Source organism: Anabrus simplex, chromosome 1 (genome assembly GCF_040414725.1).
Source record: "Anabrus simplex isolate iqAnaSimp1 chromosome 1, ASM4041472v1, whole genome shotgun sequence".
NCBI classification, from domain to species: Eukaryota; Metazoa; Arthropoda; class Insecta; order Orthoptera; family Tettigoniidae; genus Anabrus; species Anabrus simplex.
In genome coordinates, this window is record NC_090265.1 from 754,511,062 (window position 1) to 754,536,390 (window position 25,329).

General features: G+C 37.6%; 1 protein-coding gene across 2 annotated transcripts in view; it reads right to left on the reverse strand.

Moving 5' to 3' along the window:
• LOC136857493 (uncharacterized) overlaps positions 1-25,329 on the reverse strand; it is a 316,431-nt gene that overhangs the window by 51,170 nt on the left and 239,932 nt on the right. For both annotated transcript variants that reach the window (XM_067136190.2, XM_067136191.2), the window contains exon 8: positions 18,178-18,425. In XM_067136190.2, coding sequence (XP_066992291.2) covers positions 18,178-18,425 — 248 coding nt within the window. The remainder of the gene's footprint in view (positions 1-18,177; positions 18,426-25,329) is intronic.

Below are 25,329 nucleotides of genomic sequence, written 5' to 3' on the forward strand. Positions count from 1 at the left end.
AAGGAACATTTATTTTCTACACTACACACAACATTATTTTTCAGGTACACGTCAAGGAATGCGATTTTACCTTTGAGAAGTGCTTTTTTGAGTGTTCATTTTTGCGGTTAGTTTTTTGAAATCTGGCTGATAATTGGTAAGCGCAGTTCGCACAAGTTCACTTAAATGTTCATCAGTTAGTTCAGATCGATATTTAGATTTAATAAATTTAAGCATTGAGTACAGTGATTCACACACACAAGTAGTCCTAAAGTTTGAGATTTGTCTTTTAGCACACTTTTGTTAGTGGGTATTTTTCTTCCGGAATATTCTTCCAAAATTCTATGGTAGAAATGCCACTTCGTTTGAGTCCTTTAATTCCTTTGTCCTCTTGCAGTTCTAGTAACTCCAACTCTACAGCTGCTGTATACCTTGATATTGGTGATGAAACAGGACAGCCATCGCCCACAACATCAACAGAAAAAGGATTTTCCAGGAATGAAAAAGAAGGTTTAAGTGATCTCAAATCATTAAATCTGCCATTGATTTCATCAGCAAGGGCAGACATTTTAATCATGCAATCTTCAGTTTCCACATGAACGTCAGGAAGGCTTTCAGTAATTTTCTTCAAACATTTGAAGTGAGAAAATGTTTTAGTTTGAAGGTCTTTCCCAAAAATCTTCAACTTGCTATGAAAGCTAAAATACAGTCTGGGTCAATTCAGAAAAGTTTTTCTCTTCCTTATAACGATATGTTTTAGCATTTTTAAATGCTGGACCACAACTGTAAAAAAGCCAAATCTAACAACCACTGGGGGTCATTAAGTTCAGGGAATGATTTTCTTCCCATAAACTGTTTGATTGGATGAGGTAATTCAAAAAATCTGTCAAGAACATTGCTTACTGATAGCCATCTTATTAAGCAGTACCAAGATACATCATCAGGAAGCTCATCAGGGTCATCACTGTTCATATCTTCTATAAAAGATTTTAACTGTCGGTTGTTTTGGCACGTGAGCGAATACAGTTAACAATTTTTAGAACTACCTGCATAATATGCGAGTACTGAAAATATTTTGCTGCTAAACATTCTCTGTGAATAATACAATGTACAGGTAGGAAATCAGGAAATGATGTGTCAGCATAAAGCTAAATAAGCCCTTGTTTCGTGCCAGTCATAGATGGTGCACTATCGGTAGCAATGCTGACAATATTACCAATAGGCACTGAGTTTTTCTATAAAACATCATCCAGGGCTTCATTAATGTCACAACCACGAGTAGTATCCTACAAAGTAACCAGATCTAAAAGTTCTTCCACCACCTCCAAGTCCTTTGACACATACCTCACAAATATGGCTAGTTGTGGTTTATCTTTGATATGAGTACACTCGTTCAGAGCCAGACTTACTGCTGAGCAAAGAAATTCTTCGAAGGAACATGGAAGATTTTTTTGTACATTATTTAAAATATCCGCACTAATATCAGAAACTCGCCTCTCTATTGTGTGTCTAGCAGCGGACATCTCGATCAGTTTCTGTAGTTTATTTTCGGGTTCTAAAACAGAAATAACTTGAGCCATGTTCTCAATAAACCCCCCTTCTGTGTAAGGCTTTTTTGCTTTTGCAATATTAAAATCCAAGATGAAGCCAGCTTCGGTTGTCAGATCTGCTTCCTTGGTAAAATTGACATAACCCTACTCTGACCATGAAGTTTTTCCTTTAGTGATTTCAGTTTGGTTTTCCTTAACTGAGAGCCAACAAGAAAATCTTTGTTGAAACCGCCGTGGTTAGTGTCATGATGGCGTTTTAGATTACTGGCCTTGAACTGTGACAAAGTTACTTGACACAAAAGACACATTGGCTTACCGTTTCTTTCTACAAAAACGAATTCTTCCTCCCAGTCGGTATTAAAAGCTTGATTCTCATCTTCATATTTACGCTTCTTAAACAGCATCGTAACTGTTCGGACACCAGGCCACAACTGTACCCAAACAGTACAAAACAACAGCACACAGAAAAGTATCGGCACTTGCTACTGCCTACACGTGAACGTGATTGGCTTCACCTCACGACACTGACTCACTGACACACTCTCCTGCTCAAAGTACTATCTAACAGAAGGCGCCGGAACTATCTTCACCTCCCATGTCTTACCACTGACGTACAGCGCTAATGACGTTAAGGCGCATATTGCTGCTACTGACTGCTGCCGGCCGCGAGAGATCATTAGATTCCATTAATTATATCATTTAATTTTACTCTAAGGTTGGTCTCAAGAGCCGCACAAGACTGACTCAAGAGCCGCATGCGGCTCGCGAGCCTCGTTGTGGCCAGCCCTGATATATTACACAACTCTAAATCAGTAAATAAATCTAATGCTTTTTCTAAATCCGGAGTATACAGATTCAAATGTAACAACTGCAGCTCTTCGTACATCGGACAAACTGGCCGCAACTTTAACATCAGATACTTCGAACATATCAATGCTATTAAATACAACAGATTCCCTGCTATAGGATAACACATACAAGACTCCAAGCATAATTTCACCAATATTGAAAAAGAAATAAAAATACTTAAAATCATTAACAAAGGCCCCCTCCTAAACACTACTGAAAATTGTTTTATTCACCTTGACCAATACTTCAACCCTAATTTCAATTTAAACGACATTTCTGAAAAACCCAAGATCCTATTTGACTTCCTAATTCTTCTTCTCAAAAATTCTAAATTTCAAAACCGGAATTCAATTTTCCATGGCTTACAAAGTTCCTACCCATGTTTTCTACCTCCAATAACCCACCCTCCTAACCCACCCTAAACTACACCTCCTTTATTTCCCTATCTTATCCTTTCCCATCCTATTAACTTCCAATCCTTTTAATCTTCTCTTATCTACCAATCCTCTTCCTTTATTATCTATCTTTTCGTTTCATCTTTCCTCCCAAAAAAACCCGCACACCCTACTTTCCGAATTGAACTGTATATTACCAATATAAATGGTCCGTTATTGGACATTATAAATTTAGCTAACTCATTCTTGCCTCGGTATGCACTGGTAGGTGTGCTAGGTACCAACTGATGAGCCCACCCTAGCACACGAGGGCGAATCGCTGGCAATCAAGAATGAGTTAGCTGGAAAATTTATAATGTCCAATAATGGACCATTTATATTGGTATTATAAATTTACTCATTCAGGACAAATATTTCAGATTCCCTATATCTATATCAATTGAACTGTATATACCATAGTGCCACCTACATTTTCGGTCTTTACATTCAGATTTAAACTCATGCCTTGCGCTGCCTTGGACTACCTCAATTACGACCTGAATTCTTATCTTCAAGAAGTAGCGCACTGTGTATATACGTTTTTCATTTGTTTCTGGTATTGCACTTTTTACAATTTTTCTCTTCACAATTGTTTTTTACATGAACTGTTCTAAAGAATCTACAAGATCCTAGTTACATACTTCAATTATATTAAACTGTATTATATATATACACATATTTGCAACCGAAACAATTACAAACTGGATCATCAAGCTATTCACCGAGTTCCGTCGGCATTTGAAAGCACAGTGCCGGACATTGAGTATGTTAGCTGATCTTCAGAAGCTAGCAATTTGCTTCAATCAAGCGACTCGTCTTCAACTTCTACACAATTTTGGGACTTCATATTTATTAAATTGTGTTGTGACTTCGTGCCTGATAATATATGCATGCTGGCTCACTTAACTGTTCACCTCTTCTCGTAAACATTTTGAGATAGTGCCGAACTTTGCGTGTTTTGTGCTACTATTCAGAAGATTGCACCTTACTTCATATACGTGACTGAACTTCTACTTCTTCTAGATCTTACGTTTTAAAATCGCACAGTGCCAATCCCCATTATCATATTTTGCCCCTTCAACTGTTTTTGTGAAAGACTCATTCTTTAATTTCTCATTTACCTATGCATTGTTTTTGCATATTATTCGGCTGATGATGACCCAGATTGAGGTCGAAACCGGTACCACTTCCTACACTACATTTCTTATTTATTTGTATTGAATAGGTTGAACTACGTTATTTGTTATTTCAATTTAATTGTGATACAGTTCAATACGGAACATCATGAAATTTTTATCTTTAAACTGTGCTGTGGTGGTCGGCAAAAACGTTACTGGTTCCCCGCCCACTGTTGACTGTTTCTTGAGTGCGTAGTGCTGTGCCATGGTGGTGTTATACGTGTATTTCTGTAGTACAGGCTTAAAGTTATCAAATACATGGAGACCTGTACTAGAGAAATAAATGCATAGCACCACCATGGCACAGCGCAACACACTCAAGAAATTGTTGACAGAGGGCGATGAATCAGTACCTTAATTTCCAACCATCACAGCACCGCGCGACGATGCCCGAGTCCAGTTAGTGGAGGCCCATGGATAGTATGGTCGTGACTTCCCCGTTCCTTCAAAGAATTCCTTTGCTCACTGCCACAGGCAGACCTTCACATGCCCTGATGAAGTCCAATGAAATTTGGTGTAAAGCTCGGCTTTGTTAAATATACATAAGTGGCTTTAATCTAGTTCGCATATTTATTTCTTTATTTTAATGTTAACTTGTTTTAGACCAAGCATTCCAAAAACATACAATGTACGTCGTACATACATCATTTTTTAGTGTTTTACAATAAGTTTTTATATTTTTTAGCCCATTTTGTATTTTTAATTATTTTTATCTATTTGGATTTGTTGTAACTAATCTTCACACAGGGACGAAACATGTACCATTGATTATTCTGTAACAGTATTCTTGAACTGAAAAGGTGGACATCTCGTCAGTAATAGATCTTGTCTAAATAAAAAATGTGATAATAGGAAGACTGGCTTCACAAAATTACTAATTTTACCTTTTAATACCTTAAAAAAAAAAAAAAAAAAAAAAAAAAAAAAAAAAAAAAAAAAAAAACCACCTCAGTTCTAGGGTGTAAATTTGGAAAAATTGGCCTTAAAATTTTACGAGTGCATACCTGCCAACTTTTGAAAAGGGCTATCAGTAAAACTCACGCGCAACAAAAAATCTAACGATTTTCGACGTACCCTGGCTTCATAGTCTATTAGCTTCAACTCTGTATTGATTGCTACTACAACACAAAGATAATTGAGAAGTCTCCACCTTATCAATACATTAATTTATTTACTTTAAAGTAGTAAATTCAGTCAGTACCGGTTTCAATCCCTATGGGATCATCCTCAGCTGACACACAAAGAAATAGTTACAAAAACACCACATATGAAAGATTACACCTTGTAAAACTAGGCCAATTAAATCAGACGTTAAAAGTTGTTTGTTAAAATATTAGTGAATATATCTTTGGTTAAAAGCACCTGCTGTGTGAGGCATATGACCCCACTATGTCTAGACTATTATACATTAAATGGATTTTATATTTGTTTACATTAGTGTTTAGGATATTACACTTAATATAATTGATCCATTTGATTCAAACATTCAAAATTGCTTATTAAAATGATAAATATGTCTATCTTTGGCTTAAAAAGTACATTGTTGTTAAGGCATATCGTCACACTGTGCCTATATTATTGAACATGGAATGAAGTTTGCACTTATACACAATAGTAATTGTAAATTTGTTGTAATGTCTTGAAAATATTTGTTATTTGAGGCTTATCACTTCATTGTATCTGATCTATGAAATGTCACTTTTTGCATTGATATTTAGGATATTTCACTTTTGTATAACTAGTCCAATTGGAACAAACATGAAATGCTTATTGAAATGGAACTTTCTTGGATAAAAAATGCTTGTTATATGATATGTGTTACCTCATGCATCTATTTTATTGTGCATAAAATGAAGTTTACACTTGTTAACATTAGTACTATGAGATTTTTATCGTCTATAGTATATACATTAAAAAATTTTGATCTGACATGGCAAGCCGGTTAAAAGTAGATAAAATAGTAAACTAGTGGAATAGGTCCAGTTTCTTATTCATACTGTTTGTTTTTATCATTTTGCACTAGTAAATTGGTAAGTGTATGGCATATGTATGCTAAATTAAAGTTTATATTGTTTTTCCATTTATTACAATTTTCATAAATTGCTGCTAGTGATAAAATTATCTTGGTCTATAGATATCGTTGAGAAAAGTTCCGTGTGTCGTTGCTGAGTTAAATGGTGACTATTATGAGTTCAATTTCGTGAGGAGTGCTGTGCATCCTGATGAAGTTTGAATTATGTAGTTGATAGCCAATACACGTTTATTGTGATGATAGCGTGGAGGCTTCTTGTATGTTGTAGGGTATATGTATCTGCAAGTAGAAATAATCGTTATAAGAGATGGTGTATGTGGAGTGTGGAAAGTGAGTTGTATGTTATATTACTTACGTTAAGTGTTGATGCTGTGTGCTCTGCGCGGCTGCCTGTCGAGATCTGTTACGTGTTATCCTAGGACTGTAGTTTGCGGCGGCGGAAGGGAGGTTTGGAGGGATGGGTGGAGCACTTGTGAGGGGAGCGGGGTTGGAGGAGGGGAGATCTTTGAGCGGTTCATTTGTATGTGTGGGTTGTTGATTGTTAATTCTTTTTAAATAATAATTTGTTAGGAGGGGAATGACTGCATCGAAAAGAATATTGTTTTTATCTGTGGTTTCATTTAAGTTGAAATTTGGGTTGATGTATTGGTCTAGGCTTATGTAGAATTCTTCTAGTATACTGAGCAAGGGGCTCTTCAGATTGGTATTGAGGATTTGCATGTCATTATTAATATTTGTGAATCTGTGTTTTTGGTCATTGATATGTTGTCCCATGGCTGAAAAGTGTCTATGTTTGATTGCATTTATGTGTTCGTTGTATCGTATTTGAAAGTTTCTTCCGGTATGCCCTATATAGCTGGCTCTGCAGTCATTGCATTTCAGGCGGTAGACACCCGAGTGGTTGTATTTATTGATATTATTGACTGATTTGGAATTGTATAGTATGTTAGTATTGCTACATGTGGTTTTGTAGGCTATTTTCAAGCCTTGTTTTAAAAAAAATGTTAGTTATGGAGTGTATGTGGTTATTATTGTAAGTAAATAGTGCACAGTCTTTTTTATCTTTTACGGTTCTGGTTAACTTGGTTTTTGATTGCTTTTTATTTTGTTGATAATTTGGTTTATCATTTCTTCTTTGTATCCATTCTGTTTGGCTATTTCATGAATTAGGTTCAATTCTTTGTTTTAGTCTTTTTTCGTGAGTGGAATGTTGTATGCTCTGTATATCATGCTATAGTATGCGGCTTTCTTGTGGGTGTGTGGGTGGGTGAAATCTATTTTTATTGTGTTAGATGTGTGGGTAGGTTTCCTGTATATGTTGTATGTTAAATGGTTGTTGTGTCTAGTTATGGATATATCTAGGTAGTTTATTGTGTTGTTATTTTCAGTTTCCATAGTGAATTTTATGTGAGGGTCTATTTTATTTAGTTGTTCTAGGATTTTACTTTCATTGGTATGCCTATTATCTATTATAACAAATACGTCGTCAACAAATCTACACCAAAAGGAAATGTTGTCTAGTTTTTTGATTTCTTGATGTTCTAGGTAGTCTATGTATATTTCAGCCAGTATACCTGATGTTGGTGATCCCATGGGTAATCCTTTTTGGTGGTATATAGTATCATGGAATTTAAAGTAATTATTGTTAACAGCAAAGTGTAATAATTTCATGCATTCATCTATTTCTAACGTGCTTAGCTTACTATGGTTTTTGAGATTGGATTCAATGATCGTTATGGTTTTTTGTGTAGGTATGTTGGGATACATATTTGTTATGTCATATGATGCTAATTTATGGTGTTGTTCTATTTTTATGTTTTTGGTAATGTTGCAAAATTCTAGAGTTTTTTATGGTTTTCTTTGCCTGTCAGACATAATGTTTTTTAAGAAATTTTTGGATGAATTGTGATAGTTTATAGGTAGGGCTTGGTCTATAGTTTATTATAGGTCTCATGGGAATATTATCTTTGTGGATTTTTCGGTATGCTTTAGCAGTAGGTAATCCTGGGTTCATTGTAATCAATTTTGTGGTTTCTTGTTCATTTAAAAGGAAGTGAGTGTTTTTCAGTAAAATTTTTAAGTTCTTTTGAATACTATTGGTGGGATCTTTGGTCTTGATCTGGAAAGTTTCATCTTGGAAGCAAGTTAGTTTTAGCTATGTATTCATCTTTATCCATGATAACTGTTGTTTCCCTTGTCTGCCTTAGTTACTAGTAAGTTATTTTGTTGGATTTTGTTTTTGAGTTTTTTAAGTTGTATGTGGTTTATGGTATCTTGCTTGTTGGTCTCTTGGTTGATTCTATTAATATATTGTGGTAATATTTTTTTGATTTCATATCTAATTTCTAATAAATCCATTTACCGCCTTACTAATAAACGGTGTATAACTTTTATACAAGGTTTATACGCCGTTTATGTGAAATTCGTTACTAATAAACCGTGTATAAGCCTCCTGTGTATACATCTGTTATTAGTTATTCATTGGATTGCGTATACAGACCAGGACCCTTGTATAAGCTTTGTATAGCAGCGAGTAGCGGAAAAAGAAACGAGTGAGCAGTTCATTTTCGTGGTATTTATTGTCTACAGTAATATAATCGTGGTGAAATATTCGACTTATCCATTTAACATTGAAAGAATGGACGATAACGTTGATGATCTTCACGATATTTTAAACATAGAAGACATACACCGTTCAGAGGTTATGGACGCTACACATCTTCGTAAAGTAAAACACTTTAAAGAGATGGAATGGCAATGAATGACTATAAAATAAATTATGGTTGGACGTATTTTTGTGTAATAATAAGTTACTGCTTAATAGAATTTTGAAATTACGAGTTTATTATACATTATCTGTCCCTACAAAGATCTTTCTCAAATTTGAGTAGGCTACCTATAAAATGGGACACATTCCTCGAGATAAAAAATGGCGTAACTTGAAAACCATACGTAATATGATTTCCATACTTTGTAGTTGAATACGCAGAAATATGATGTATAAATGCCCAATAGAAACTTTTTTGATCAAATCTTTCGTTTAGCTACAAAACAGGTTTTCCTTTCTCCTGAAAAGTAAGGATTTTGGAATGTGTACCCTTTTCAACTCGCCGATTCAATTACAATTGCTTACGTTTTCCATACTACCCCAGTTAGGAGATTTTGATCTTAGCTTTTCCATTTCTTTTTTGGTGTTCATTACACAAGCAAGCTGAAGAAATGTTGATATCAATATAAGTCAATTTCCAGCTGTCTCATGGAATGACAATGATTAACTAAGTTATAAATGATGGTTGGGCGTATGTTTGTGTATTAATGTATTACTGCTTAATAGACTTTTGAAGTTGCGAGTTTATTACACATTATCTGCCCCTACAAAGATCTTTCTCAAATTTGAGTACCTATAAAATGGGACACATTCCTCGAAATAAAAAATGGCATAACTTGAAAACCATACATAATATGATTTCCATACTTTGTAGTTGAATACGCAGAAATAGATGTATAAATGCCTAATAGAAACTTTTTTGATCAAACCTTTCGTTTAGCTACAAAACAGGTTTTCCTTTCTCCTGAAAAGTAAGGATTTTGGAATGTGTACCCTTTTCAACTCGCCGATTCAATTACAATTGCTTGCGTTTTCCGTACTATCCCAGTTAGGAGCTATTGATCTTTTCTTAAGCCTTTCCATTTCTTTTTCTGGCGGTCATTACACAAGCAAGCTGAAGAAATGTTGATATCAGTATAAGCCAATTTCCAGCTGTCTCAGTGTTGTCACTGCCTTTTCGATATGCCGTGCCACTGTGCGACTTTCCGGAAAGTTTTGCTCGTAGATAACCAGCAGAAGCGATCATAAAGGCGGTGAACGTGCAAAATACGTCAGTGAACTGCAGGAAGATATTCCTACGCCTTGGAACGAGTGTATACGTGCTGTATAGTAATACAATGCATATCCCTCGTTTATTAGTAACAAAAATGTAAAACGCTTATACAGGGTTTATTCACTGTTTAACTAAACAAGAGTTAAACAACTGTATAAGGACTTTTTATTAGTAAGACGGTAAATGTATAATAGTCTAGACATAGTGGGGTCATATGCCTCACACAGCAGGTGCTTTTAACCAAAGATATATTCACTAATATTTTAACAAACAACTTTTAACGCCTGATTTAATTGGACTAGTTTTACAAGGTGTAATCTTTCATATGTGATGTTTTTGTAACTATTTCTTTGTGTGTCAGCTGAGGATGATCCCATAGGGATCGAAACCGGTACTGACTGAATTTACTACTTTAAAGTAAATAAATTAATGTATTGATAAGGTGGAGACTTCTCAATTGTCTTTATGTTGTACCCTGGCTTGACGAAAATAATAATACTTCTGGGCTACAAAATACAAGAATTCATGTTTTAAACAGGATACTTAAAAGAAATCATATCTATTTACACCATATACGTAACAGATCTCGACAGGCAGCCGCGCAGAGCACACAGCGTCAACACTTAACGTAAGTAATATAACATACAACTCACTTTCCACACTCCACAATACACCATCTCTTATAACGATTATTTCTACTTGCAGATACATATACCCTACAACATACAAGAAGCCTCCACGCTATCATCACAATAAACGTGTATTGGCTATCAACTACATAATTCAAACTTCATCAGGATGCACAGCACTTCTAACGAAATTGAACTCATAATAGTCACCATTTAACTCAGCAACGACACACGGAACTTTTCTCAACGATATCTATAGACCAAGATAATTTTATCACTAGCAGCAATTTATGAAAATTGTAATAAATGGAAAAACAATATAAACTTTAATTTAGCATACATATGCCATACACTTACCAATTTACTAGAGCAAAATGATAAAAACAAACAGTATGAATAAGAAACTGGACCTATTCCACTAGTTTACTATTTTATCTACTTTTAACGGGCTTGCCATGTCAGATCAAAATTTTTTAATGTATATACTATAGACGATAAAACTCTCATAGTACTAATGTTAACAAGTGTAAACCTCATTTTATGCACAATAAAATAGATGCATGAGGTAACACACATCATATAACAAGCATTTTTTATCCAAGAAAGTTCCATTTCAATAAGCATTTCATGTTTGTTCCAATTGGACTAGTTATACAAAAGTGAAATATCCTAAATATCAATGCAAAAAGTGACATTTCATAGATCAGATACAATGAAGTGATAAGCCTCAAATAACAAATATTTTCAAGACATTACAAGAAATTTACAATTACTAGTGTGTATAAAGGCAAACTTCATTCCATGTTCAATTATTTATTTCGTGTCAGAGTGTTGAGAAACTTAAAAATATAAATAAGGTATTATATACAAATAAAACAGAATACATTTTATGTCGCAAAACATGTTTCACACAATGTCTGCCCAGAAATGGGCAACAGAAATTCCCTCTTCAGTGGCTTGAATCAAGTCTGAAGTGTACAACGAACAGGGCAGGACTGACAGTCATACAGGTGTTGGGTAGTTTGTTGCTCCCCACAATCGCAGAAGTCTGACTGATCTTTCAGATAACCCCATTTTTTAAGGTTATCCTTGGATTTACCTACTCCACTCCTCAAACGATTAAGTGCCTTCCAGGTTGTCCATTCCAAATGATGACCAGGGGGTGGAGATTCAGAAGGCACCATCCAATCAGAAAGATGCTCCATTTTTGCTCGCCACATATCACAACGTGCTGTTCTTGCTGGTTTATCCAGAGCCTTGGAGACATTGAGGAAACTTTTCCTGGACTTCAGTCTTCTGGGTGGAGGTCGATGTCCAAATAATGGGTGGTTGCTTGTGAGATCCACCTTCGACCTCTCTTGCCTTGCAAACACTTCTCGCCGAATGTCTGGAGGAGAAATACCAGCCAAGCAGTAGAGTTTGTCAGTGGGAGTAGGTTTCAGACACCCAGTTTCATTAAGGGCTGCATCCACCCGCTTCGTATGGGCTGACCTAAATCATACAGGACACGCATACTCAGCTGCAGAAAAACTCAGAGCAAGAGCTGAGGTTCTTAACAAAGTTGGATGGGCTCCCCATTTGCTTGAGCCAAGTTTACGGAGGATGTTATTTCGGGCTGAGACTTTCTGTCCAGAATTAACACAGAGTTTCTTGTATGTTAAGGTCCGGTCTAAAGTGACACCCAGGTACCTAGGTGTAAAACAATGCTCCAGTTGCTTACCCTCCCACGTCACGCACAGCTGTCTAGTAGTTTCTCGATTTCGAAGATGAAATGCACAGTGTGACGATATGCCTTAACAACAATGTACTTTTTAAGCCAAAGATAGACATATTTATCATTTTAATAAGCAATTTTGAATGTTTGAATCAAATGGATCAATTATATTAAGTGTAATATCCTAAACACTAATGTAAACAAATATAAAATCCATTTAATGTATAATAGTCTAGACATAGTGGGGTCATATGCCTCACACAGCAGGTGCTTTTAACCAAAGATATATTCACTAATATTTTAACAAACAACTTTTAACGCCTGATTTAATTAGACTAGTTTTACAAGGTGTAATCTTTCATATGTGATGTTTTTGTAACTATTTCTTTGTGTGTCAGCTGAGGATGATCCCATAGGGATCGAAACTGGTACTGACTGAATTTACTACTTTAAAGTAAATAAATTAATGTATTGATAAGGTGGAGACTTCTCAATTATCTTTATGTTGTACCCTGGCTTGACGAAAATAATAATACTTCTGGGCTACAAAATACAAGAATTCATGTTTTAAACAGGATACTTAAAAGAAATCATATCTACTTACACCATATGCCAATGATATGTAGATTAATATAAAAATCAAGAAGAAATCCATGTTCCACAGCAACAGGCGTGGTGAATGTTTGTTTGGAGCATACATAACAGGACTTCCTTGATAAATTAAGCACATATGCGATAACTGAAAAAGGCTTTACACAATAAAACTCATTTAATGTAACACAGGCAAGAAATAATACACACTGCAAATCAAATGCTAGTTCGACTTGAAAGTCATAGTTGTGGCCTTTTTAGCTTCCAGAAAAAGTCTTGAGAAAATGTTTTTTCATAACAAAGACCAGAACTCCTGGTCTTTAAAATAGAAATAAGAGTCCAGAGATTCATTGGACATGGATGATCTGAACTCGGTTCTATTTTTCTTCACAAGGCTGAAATCAGGTTCACATTCTGCATTGCTATGGGGTATGGTGAGAATAGACAGCATTACTCAAGAAATTCGGTTTTACTTAAAAAGTCCATCGGCTCCACGAATTCTTGATATATGTGCCCAACTGGAATCGCTTGCAGCATCGTGATTTGCAACCGAAGTGTCATCAACCTGAACTCATTCACCACCTCATCTGCAGTTTCATTCTCTTCCTTGGAAAACAAGATAGGAAACCTTTCCAAGAATAAAACGAATGGAAGAAAACTGTGCATCTTAAATTCTGTCTAACCTAGCACTTGAGCATGCTTTAACACATCAACCTTGAGTGGAAAGTTGATGATGATGTAGTCACAGACACTACAAAAGTAGTTTCTCACTGGTGAAAAGAAAAGGGATTTATCTGTATCCTGGAGATCATTCACTATGTTGGAAGTCTGAATGCCAACAACTAACTCACCATCACCTAAATTGTTGCCTCCACCATGTGCAATATTAATATCGCACTCGCATACCGTGCAAAAGGCAAATTTTTCTCCCTTTCTTCATTTTAGTATGCATGTAAAATCAACAGAATATGATTCTTTACATGACTGGAAGTACTTTTTTTTGTTGTTGTTGGATTTACTCACGATAATCTACAATAGGAATATAGCAATGAAAAAGTCCAAGAACAAACTGAAACATCAAAAGGAACCTGGACCACTGAACGTCACATAAAATAATAAAAACACTCAAGGCAGTAAAACACATCACCTAAATTGTTGCCTCCACCATGTGCAATATTAATATCGCACTCGCATACCGTGCAAAAGGCAAATTTTTCTCCCTTTCTTCATTTTAGTATGCATGTAAAATCAACAGAATATGATTCTTTACATGACTGGAAGTACTTTTTTTTGTTGTTGTTGGATTTACTCACGATAATCTACAATAGGAATATAGCAATGAAAAAGTCCAAGAACAAACTGAAACATCAAAAGGAACCTGGACCACTGAACGTCACATAAAATAATAAAAACACTCAAGGCAGTAAAACACTTCATTAAAACATGTCACACACACGTGGATCAAATGTAATTATTATTATTATTCTTTATAACTTAATGGACTTCGCTAACAGCGGTATACCAAGTCACTGGAACGAATGTAATTAGTCCAACTAATACAGTAAACTGCAAAGCACAAAGTTATAACACAAAAAAAAAATCATAACCTTAAAAGGCCAAAACATTCTAGATTTTAGTATGCAAGGAAAATCAACAGAATATGATTCTTTAAATGTCTGGAAGTACTGTTCGTAAACAAAGAGCAACACTCGCATGGTCAAAAAATATAGGTTGAATCACAACAAGCAAATGGAGCGGAACAAAGAATTTGCGGAGCAGAGCCTGTCGACACCTAAGATTCACACGGAATAACTGTTAACCCGGCTTTAAATTCAATTCTAATAACGACACAAACAACACACGGTAAAAATACCAATTATATCAAAGAATGAGTTATCGACTATCGTGGACTTACCTTCGACCACGACTGAGCGTGCTTCGAGCCACATGAACAATCGATTGTACGGAAGTGGAGCGTTTATCGAATGTTATTTCAAATTTTTGTTCGCAAAGTCATAAAATGACACCGTCCATCCGTAAAACCGTAAAATGCTGCAATTTCTGTAAATTTTACGGATAAACTGTAAAAGTTGGCAGGTATGAGAGTGCCTATCTCCATGTTATATTTCTATCAAACCTTTAAAATGAATAAAAGTCACAACAGGATTAAAAAAAAAAAAAGTGTATGAAGAAGACGGTTCATCACGTCAAGCTGACATCATAGTGATCCACCCAACTGTGAGATTTGGGGACTACATCTGTGATGAGAACCATGCTGTGAGCTGATGATGGACTTGTTGAGGAAGATTAAAACACCCAGACTATACCAGACTCTGTTCTAACCCATTAGCTCCCAGAACTTTGTTTCCTTCAAAAACGGCTGAAATGTTTCATGGTGGTTCGTTAGCATTAGAAAATAATTCTTGGGAATGTTTTTCTGTGGTTCCGTGCACACAAGGCTAGAATGAGTATGTTGCAAAAACGCATCACCGGGAACAAAGGGTTGCAAACATGGTCACATCGAACGAATGCAATTAGAAAGAAAGTATTGTTATAATACCAATTTATTGTGCATGTATTACTACTTTTCTACTTCCATTATCATTGTACCCTATTTATTACAAAATAGTGTTCACAATTGTTGATGTATTGTCCCCTTGCAATACCAGGGAAAAGATAGCACTAGCCAAGGATCACTGCCAATATTTTCCTTATTTTCGAATGTGAAATTCGAAGAAACACTTACCATGCAGGGCCACACCGCATTTAGCACACCTGTTTGTCTGAGATCTGCAGAGAGCAAATCGTGTTCGTTTGTTGTGCTTCACAACAATGTGTCCTCTTTCATCGAAGCGGATGTCTGCTGAGACTACTTGTATCTGCAGTTACAGTGGGGCCTGGCCTAGCTTTAGGCGTTCCATACTTCCCAATGAGATTCTGCGCAAAAATTTCTGCGAAAACTCAGCAGGTCCATTATTTCGGCATTCACAGCTTCTGCAGATTTCTTGCGTAGCAGCCAAGCATTCTGTACAGCTATGTCTAACCCCTATGCAAACAGTGGCCACCACCACTTCCTTGATCGTATATTTGTTCGATAATTGCCGACATTCTGATCCATTCTGTCCGTTCCACCCATGTGAATGTTGTAAGTTTTCAGTAGACTGGGCTGGCGAATGGTGATTTTCTTCTTCAAGTATGATGAATACCTTTGAGCTTTGAAACGGGGCTCCGTGCCTTCACAATTCGAAACAGCAGTGACTACTGAATTATCATTCCAGCGACAAACAACAAGTTTGTTTGAGTCATTACACTTTATATCAATGAACTTTCTTCAATGAACTTGCATCTTTTAGAGGGCAGTTTACAATTCGGTTATTTCGCAGCGTTCGTGTCAGTCCAATGCCAAGGTCTATAAAAATATCCACAACACTTACGGTTAGGAAATAGTTGTCTGCAAATATGTGATGTGGGAGCACTTTTCCATTTCTGCCTTGAGGCAGATTTTCAGAAAACTTAATTAGAATTCCACCTCCTAAACCAAAATCTTGCTTGTACTCATTCTGTTGTCCCTTTGCACCTTGGTAGACATCAAAGTCGATCAGGTAACCCAGTCTTAGATTATGACACCATACTTCGTAACCGAAGCGGATTGGCTTGCCTTGAATGTACTGTTTCAGGCCGTGCCTCCCGTAGTACGGGATCATAGCTTCATCAAGGCTTGACTCTATCTCCCATGTAGCAAACTTCTTGAAACTCTCTTTCAGTTTGTCTAGGTATGGTCTAACCTTCGCAATACGATCATTTTTATCCAAACTGGTATTGTCACTCACATGAAGATTCCTCATAATTTCTTCAAACCTAGTTCTTCGCAGTGCGCTCAAAACTAAGTCATTTCTGGTATCACTATTTTCTTCCCAGTACATTCTATAGCGGGGCAACGGAACATAACCACCGAGTAAGAGAATGCCAATAAAAGCTTTCAGCTCATCGGTAGAAAATTGTAACATTGGACGTCCTTTCTGAACAGAATATATGACACTTTGTTTCACAACATCTAAAATCAACTCTTCACTGTAAAATAGTTTAAATACTTCTACAGGAGATAATGGCCTACATAATGCATTAGGCTCGTAAAATAAATACTTGTTCCTGTTCTCTAGCGTTTTCTTTATTTCACAGTTTTCAGGCAGATCACAATTTCTCCACTTTCTAACCTGCTTCTTGTTCCCGAACAACCTAATTTTTCCCACTGTCGCATTAAAACTACTCATATCCTGTTCGCTAATATTGCGAGAACTGTTTTGGTCTGGAAGTTCAATTTCCTCAGAATATTTTTGCACAGTTTCTCCCTCAAATACCGTATCCTCATTGAAATTACGGAAGATGGCTTCGGCTTCAGATCTTAGCTGCTGTCCACTTAGATTATTTTTTGTTTCTCCAGTGTCTTCGTCACCACTGTCTTCATCTGTGTCGTACCTTACCGGCGGGGGAGCCACGAATACATGCACGCAGTTGGCTCGTAAGATATCTGGAGGCTCCTCCTCCTCCAATAATGTCACAATCTCGTGCATGGACAGGCTCCTACATAAGATGAAAAAGAGAACGAAAATTCAAAATGTTCACAAAAGTATTAAGAAAATGGTCAAAACTGTAATATGTCAATAGGTACCAGAATAAAACTTAATGTTTTTGATATCATTTGTGCTCTGTGTTGCGAAAACACAACACTCGTAATCTGACTAGTCTGGGTGACTCATTGTTGCATCCGGGATTAATTTTTTCACACAGCCACATTATATTGTCCCTGTGCTACGCTATAAATACGAGCCCGTCATTATAGCTTCAGTTTCATAACGATTTACTTACCGATCTTGTCGGTCAGACACCACCACTCTCGGAATTCATTCACTGTTACAATTCACCAGCTATCCACAGGACGACACGCTGTCAGATATGGTTGGAAACGCACGGAGCTCATAGCTTGAGTCATGGAGTAACTATACGGCTAACACCGAAGAGTTCACAATAGCTGCTGCCAACCTTATTTAACAAAATGTATACCATTGTACACTGTTGCGAAAGCGCATCACCAGGAACTGTGCTAAAACACTTGTCATCAATTGTCAGATACAATCTGTATGCAACAACGTGACTGTGAATAAAGTAAAGGACAAGAAATCCAACAGATAACCATAGCCTGCCTGCTAGCAATAAAACATAGCAAAAATATACAATTCATTGTCATAAATTACGAGGCTGATCGGTTATATTCTCTCTCTTGGACTAGAGGTTCTTACAAGTGGTTTCCCAGTTCCTGGTAACAAAGTAACAGTAACATACCTTCAGAGCGCACCCAGTTTGACACTGCTTCTGATGGAAAGACTTCAGTATCTGAATGCTGAGGTGATTGTCTGCTTGTTTCAGTCACATCTTCCCGGCCACATTCTCGCACGAGTTCTTCAGTGGTGTGAACAGGAGTTTCTGACAACTGCTTCCCTGCAGGGCTGCTCTGCGTGTAAATCTGAACTAGGGAGAGCAAATTCTCCTTTGCTCTCTGAGGTATAGGTGGAACCACAAGCTCTAGAAGACTGCAACATCACAATGTGCATTTCATCAGCACCACAGCCTGTAATTGTAGACATACTTGTGCTGTGTCAGAAAACCAGGTGGAATACTGTACGTCTCACGTCTGTTCACGAGCAAGACTTAATGAAGGTTTGAATTTAAGAATGCTTTACCAATGGTCTACAGTAAGTCGTCACTAGATGGCTCACTGTGCACTAGATTTCCGAGTGGGAGGTGACTACACCATCTTAGTTCGAATTAAGATGTTCACTGTATGTGCGTAAACAGCAAGGTCATCAGACAAATCAGGGCAAAAGTGGTAGCAGGAATAAATTTTTATAAATAAATACAAAATATAGTAAAATGAAACAATAAGTAAAGTGCAACAAGAGAAGAATAGATTAACAAAGCGAGTGGCCAAGCAGCTGTCAGCTTGGGTTCGAATTCCACTGTTGGCAGCGGCTGCTTCCTTCCAACTTCTAACCCTTTCCTATCCTATCGATGCCATAAGATCGGTGCAAAATAAAGCAAATTCTAAAAAATAAAAGAAAGAAGAATAGAATACAGCTGGAGATAGAAAAAACAGGCAGGGTAGGGAGGCTGAAGACATGGGAGTAATAGGAGGAGAGTACGAATTTGCAAAACAATATAGAAAGAACAGGGCTGGCAACCATGTATTATTTAATTGATAGCCAGTGTCCCTGTTAAAATTGTTAGGATTTTTACGTATTTCCACAGCTTCCTGCAGTGTTTAGTGTGGGTAAGATCTCGAACATCTTGGAACACGACATGATGACCCGACGATACGGCGTGCTCAACTATTGCTGATTGTGACGGATATTTCGTTGGTGTTCCTTGATAAGAGTACCAATGGACCGGCATGTCTGGTCACTCGGAAGGCTAGCACAGTGAGAGTACCACTTAGTATAGACCAGGGCCTCTCAAACGCCCAAAATCTCATGCATGCAAATTGATGCGCAGAGTTCTTGTGCACACTGCATCGGTCGCACTCGGCTCGGACCAATGCTTCACCTCTGTGCTACTCGGCTGAGCTCGGCTCGGATTTGGAGCGCTACTGAGCAAGTGAGGAAGAGGAAGACAGGTGGAGCGAACAAGACAGGCGTGGGGAAAGAGAGAGACAACGCTATTGCTCCAAATCGAGGAGTGGGGGTCTGCACTCTGGTCAACCAAGAGTATTCCGTCTTTTGCACCATGCACAAAGCAATGCACTGTTGCATGCACCCTGAGAGGCCCTGCTATAGACCAATGGCCAAGCATTCTTAAATTCAAACCTTTATTAAAATGATATTGTGTATGGCTTGCAGTGACACAAGTGTTCGAGGACATGTTCGGCTCACCAGGTGCAGTCTTTTGATTTGACTCCCGCAGGTGACCTGCGCGTCGTGATGAGGATGTAATGATGATGAAGACGACACATACATCCAGCCCCCGTACCAGTGAAATTAACCAATAATGGCTAAAATTCCCGACCCTCCCGGGAATTGAACCCAGGACCCCTGTGACCAAAGGCCAGCATGATAACCATTTAGCCATCGAACCGCACCCTTTATAAAGTCTTCCTCGTGAACAGACGAGATTTTCTTCTGAAGAAGCAGAGCCAAATTCTCTGTGAAGCGTAAAGAATTCTACCTTGTTTTTTGACATGAGAAAAGCCCAACCTTGTATACAATTTCACACATGTACCTCACGTGAACTACAGTATATTATCATTTGATTCAAATGACTTAAAAGTTGCAATTTAATACATCCAATACTTACACATATAAAACAAACGGAGAATGCTTAGATACAAAAGCTGACAAGAGTGAAATATATTTGTGTAGGGAACTGGTTTTATCTCGAAGGAGAGAGGTCTGTTGGTCACGTTCCAAGACATGCAGGACTTGCTTATTTAGCTTAGGAGGAAAGCGTACCAGTTAAGAATGGTGGAGGGAGACCAACAGCTCAGTAAGAAAAACTGATTAGGATGGAAGGGTGACTGGCCCAGAGTTGTGGCAAGGTGTTATCTGTGATGGCATGGGTAAGAACACATAGACTAGGAGGAAGACTTGGGTGGGATAGAGTAAGATGGGATGTATTGTAGAACTGCACCAAACCAGTTCAAGGACTGAAAACAAAAAACGAACAGACGGTGACCAAATGTAAGCAGAAACATGAACAAATACAAAATTATCGTCTGCAGACTTGGTCAGAGGATAGAATAAGAATCATAAAGACCGTGATTTGGAGAGTAAGTAATATGTTGTAGGGGATGGTGAGTGTATAGCAGTCTGTAATGAGTGCCCGAACACTGTATCCCAATTACTTTCCTACACAACATTATTAGTCCTGTTTTACCAATCATTACTCAAATTTTTAACTACTGCCTTACAACTGGAACTGTAAGCCAATGTTCCAACCTCTTACCAACTAATTTCTATTCTCGCTGCACTCGCCAAAGTACAATCTACCTTCAATGCTACAGCCCTGAGGACTTACGATACTATAAACATCCATGCACTATATCAACCAACAAACTATTCATTCCTTTTCACTCTACCTCAAAAATCGCAGGTAATGTGTTATAACACCTATAACCCTACATAAAACCTCTCGCTGGCTTTAACAAGGAAGGCAGGCACCCTAGAGGGCAGTATTTTAGGCCCTTTGGTCTTTTTTTTGAATCTATACAACATTCCATCTATTTTTAAACATTCAGCCCTGCCGTTGAGTTATGCCGATGGACAGCTGACTCTACAAAGTGCCTGCTATAGGATTTTCTCAATATTGCATAAAATGAATTTCATTGCAAAGCCCGTATTGTCATTAGTATACCTTTTTTAAAGGTACATTCAAAGGTTCCACTTTTACAATACTAATTTTTTTTTTGAATTAGCAAATAACATATGTTGGGACATGTTTCGTCCTTCTTGGTGGACATCATCAGTCAAAATACTTGTAAGATAATTAAAACAGACAAGACAAATACCCATTAAAATACTATTTGGGTTACCGAATGTGTCAAGTTAAATTGCATAATAAAATTTGAAGAATGTTCATAAAATGCTGGAGCACAATTGCTTTTGTAGTTCCGTTAAATAGAAGATAAAATTGTCTAACACACGTTATAGTTCCCTTAGAGTTCAATGATCGAGCTCTTCTTGTTGGCGTGATGACCACTTCATTGATTCTTGGTTAGGTTAAAATGAGCCAGACGGAATATTTGACTGTGGCTTCAAATAGCCTATGCAGTGGCCTCCACGGTATGCACTAGCCTTGCGTCTTGGGTGGTGTGCTAAGTCCCAACTGACGAGCCTAACTTAGCACACGAGGGCGAAACGCAGGCAACCAAGAATGAGTTAGCTGGAAAATTTATAATGTCCAATAACGGACCATTATATTGGTATTATAAATTTACTCATTCAGGACAAATATTTTAGGTTCCCTATGGGAATCAACTCTGCATCATTTGATGGCCAGGCAGGCATCTATTTTTGGAAATGAGACATAGCTCTCATAGTGCATTGGCACTGCTGGTGGCTTCAAATAGCCTATGCAGTAGCCTCCACGGTATGCACTAGCCTTGCGTCTTGGGTGGTGTGCTAAGTCCCAACTGACGAGCCTAACTTAGCACACGAGGGCGAAACGCAGGCAACCAAGAATGAGTTAGCTGGAAAATTTATAATGTCCAATAACGGACCATTATATTGGTATTACGTGTCTTACAGTCGACGGCTGACTGAAGGTGAACTGTAGAGGCTGTGTGTGATGATAGCTAGTTTGGGGGGAGAGTAGGGGAGGGTTGGATCCAGTGGGTGGGGGGCGAGTGCGTAAAAGTTTGTTATGAAGCTTGTCCATGGAGAAATTGTTGAATAATACCTCAAAGAGCACATTCACAGTTTCTGAAATTTCATTTTAATTGTGAGCAGGATTGCCTTTTTGGACTATGTTAATGAAAATGACTTCTAAGATGTTAAATAAATTGCCCTGCCCTTATTATTGAAGCAAAAAGTTTTTAAGTCCTGCTCTATGTAAGTGAAGTGGTGGTTGGATTCTGTTTTGTGGGTACTCATGTCAGAATATTTGTTGTGCCTGAAGGCATTGACGTATTCTTTATATGTAATAAAGTTTCTTCCAGTTTGACCAACATAACTCGCTAGACATTGGTTACAATTTAATATGTATACACCAGATTTGTGGTATTTGTTATTGGTGTTATTGACTTTGTACTAGTTATAGAAGAGGTTAGTTGGCGTGTAGAGGCGCGCGGCTCTGAGCTTGCATCCGGGAGATAGTAGGTTCGAATCCCACTATCGGCAGCCCTGAAGATGGTTTTCCATGGTTTCCCATTTTCACACCAGGCAAATGCTGGGGCTGTACCTTAATTAAGGCCACGGCCGTTTCCTTCCAACTCCTAGGCCTTTCCTATCCCATTGTCGCCATAAGACCTATCTGTGTCGGTGCGACGTAAAGCCCCTAGCAAAAAAAAAAAAAAAGTATTGCTACTGATTGTTTTCTATGCAATGTTGACATTATGTTTCTTAAGAGAGTTTGTGATTTCATAAATATTTCTATTGGTGAAGGTGGCATAGTTGTCTGCTTTCTTTTAGTCTATCTAAGCAGAGGTGAGGTAGATTTATTTACAATTTTACTGACAATCCTATCTATGAAATGTCTGCCAAAACAGTTTTTACTCGCAACAAAGTACATGGTGTTGAGTTCTTTCCTTCGATTCGCGTCAGATAAAGGGACATTGAAAGCTCTATGAACTAGACTATAAAATGTCGCTCTTGTTTTGAGAGTCTGGATGCACAGAATCTTGATGAATAGTGTTTATGGTTTGGGTAGGCTTTCTATAGATATTATAAAAAAGTTTGTTACAGCTGCTATTAATGGCGAGATCTAAAAAGTTGGTTGCAACTTCGGAAGTGAACTTATTCCAGGGGTCAACTGCATTTAATTGTTAAGGAATGATATCACTGTTGGTGATGTGATCTATTAAAGCAAAAGTATCGTTGACATAATGCATCCAGAACACAATTCCTTTTATTTTGTTATGAATCTTTGTACAACGGTCCAAGTAAATTTCTGCCATTATCCCTGAAGCCCATAGGAAGACTATCTTTCTTATAGAATTTACCATTAAAAGTGAAGTAATTGTTAGAAGTTACAAATTCTAAAATATTGTCAGTTTCCTGTATGTTTAATATGCTATGTTTCTGATAATTATCCTTGATTATCTTTAAGGTTTTTGTGTCCAGTATGTTGGAATATAGGTTTTTTTTAAATGTCAAGAGAATACATTTTATGATGTGGTTTTACAACTAAGTTTTTGGTCAATTTACAAAATTCTGTAGAATTTCTAGAATTTGTAATATTTTTAAATTTATTTTTGAGCGTACTGAATACAGAAATAAATTATATACATATTTACATAACAGGAAAATAATGAACAAGAAAAGATTCCTTACAGTGAATGTCAAGATCATTGATCCATTGCATTGCTTCTGGAGTTGCCATCGAAAAATCCACTTTGCTGCCTGTGTATGCCCGCATTTCACACTCTCTGACAATATGGTGTATGGTTCGTCCTGCATTTTTCTTCTTGTCATCCCTTGCAATGGGAAGAGGGCATATCTTCTTGATGCTTCGGGTGAAAGTTCCACTAGCCGCCCGAACGGTGACATCCCTCGCCCTACCATCTTGTCCAGGGTGAACTTAAACTATCCTACCCCTAGGCCACTCTGAAGGAGGGATGTTATCCTCAATTAAAAGCACCAAAGAATCAACATCAATACATCGATTGGTACCATGCCACTTGACACGTTTTTGCAATTCTTGCAAGTATTCTCGCTTGTTCTGGGATTTTGTTGGGACATCGTAATAACAAAGCCAAGTTTCGTCATCTGTAACAATGCTATCGACGTTACGCGAAGTCCCATTTTCAAACTGTTTTAGCATTTCTCGGCACCATTTCACTCAATGTGCCCTTCGTTCCTCTGAAAGTGAATGGGGCACCCAAAGGGAACAAACCTTTCTAACATGGAGATGGTCGTGTAGAATTAACTGAATAGCTGGTGCAGGGATGTGGAGGGTCTCTTCTACCCTCCAATATGTCAACCGCCTCTCTTGTTGCAACATTTTCCTCAAGCTTCAATGTTTTCCTCAGTCACTGATTCAGACGGTCGACCAGAACGAGGATCGTCTTCAACCCCAAACTTTCCCCTCTGGAACTCTTTGTACCAGCGGAAAATTGTTGTCCGATGTGGACAGTCTTTCCCCAGCACAGGAGTCATTTCCTCCAGGCACTGGTCAACAGTTAATCCATGAGCAAAATTGTAGCGGATAATTGCGCGATATTGACCTTCAGACCACACTAACATCTTAACTTGCTTTCAATCCTACTGCTTGGTAACAACTGGTGTTAATCTTAATACGTAGACTTTCACGACCACTAAATGACATTATGATAATTATTTGGGGATATTAGGTCGTGTAATAATAAATAAATACCAGCTGACGCGTTTCAATCCTGCGACCAGGATCGTCTTCAGAGCAACAACAAAGCAAAATGGCTACGGTCTCTCCATAGTAACCAGACTCAAGATAGAGAGACCCTGTTAGAAACATAGTTCATTCCAGGGCCTCCAGAGTCATGGAGAAAGATGTTGACGAGTGAACTATGGAGGGTAGCCATGATCTACTCAGTATATAGCTGTCACCTTTGTTAAAATTATTCGGGCGTTTAGCAATTTCTATCGCCTCACGAATGATTCTGGGAATAAAATGTTTCTCTTTACAAATGACAGAAGTTGCATCAAAAATTATTTGATAGTCATTATATATGGCATGTTCTGCCACAGCAGACTTCTCTGGCTGGCAAAGACGTAAGTGCCTGCGATGTTCTTTAACCCTTGTTGCTACTTT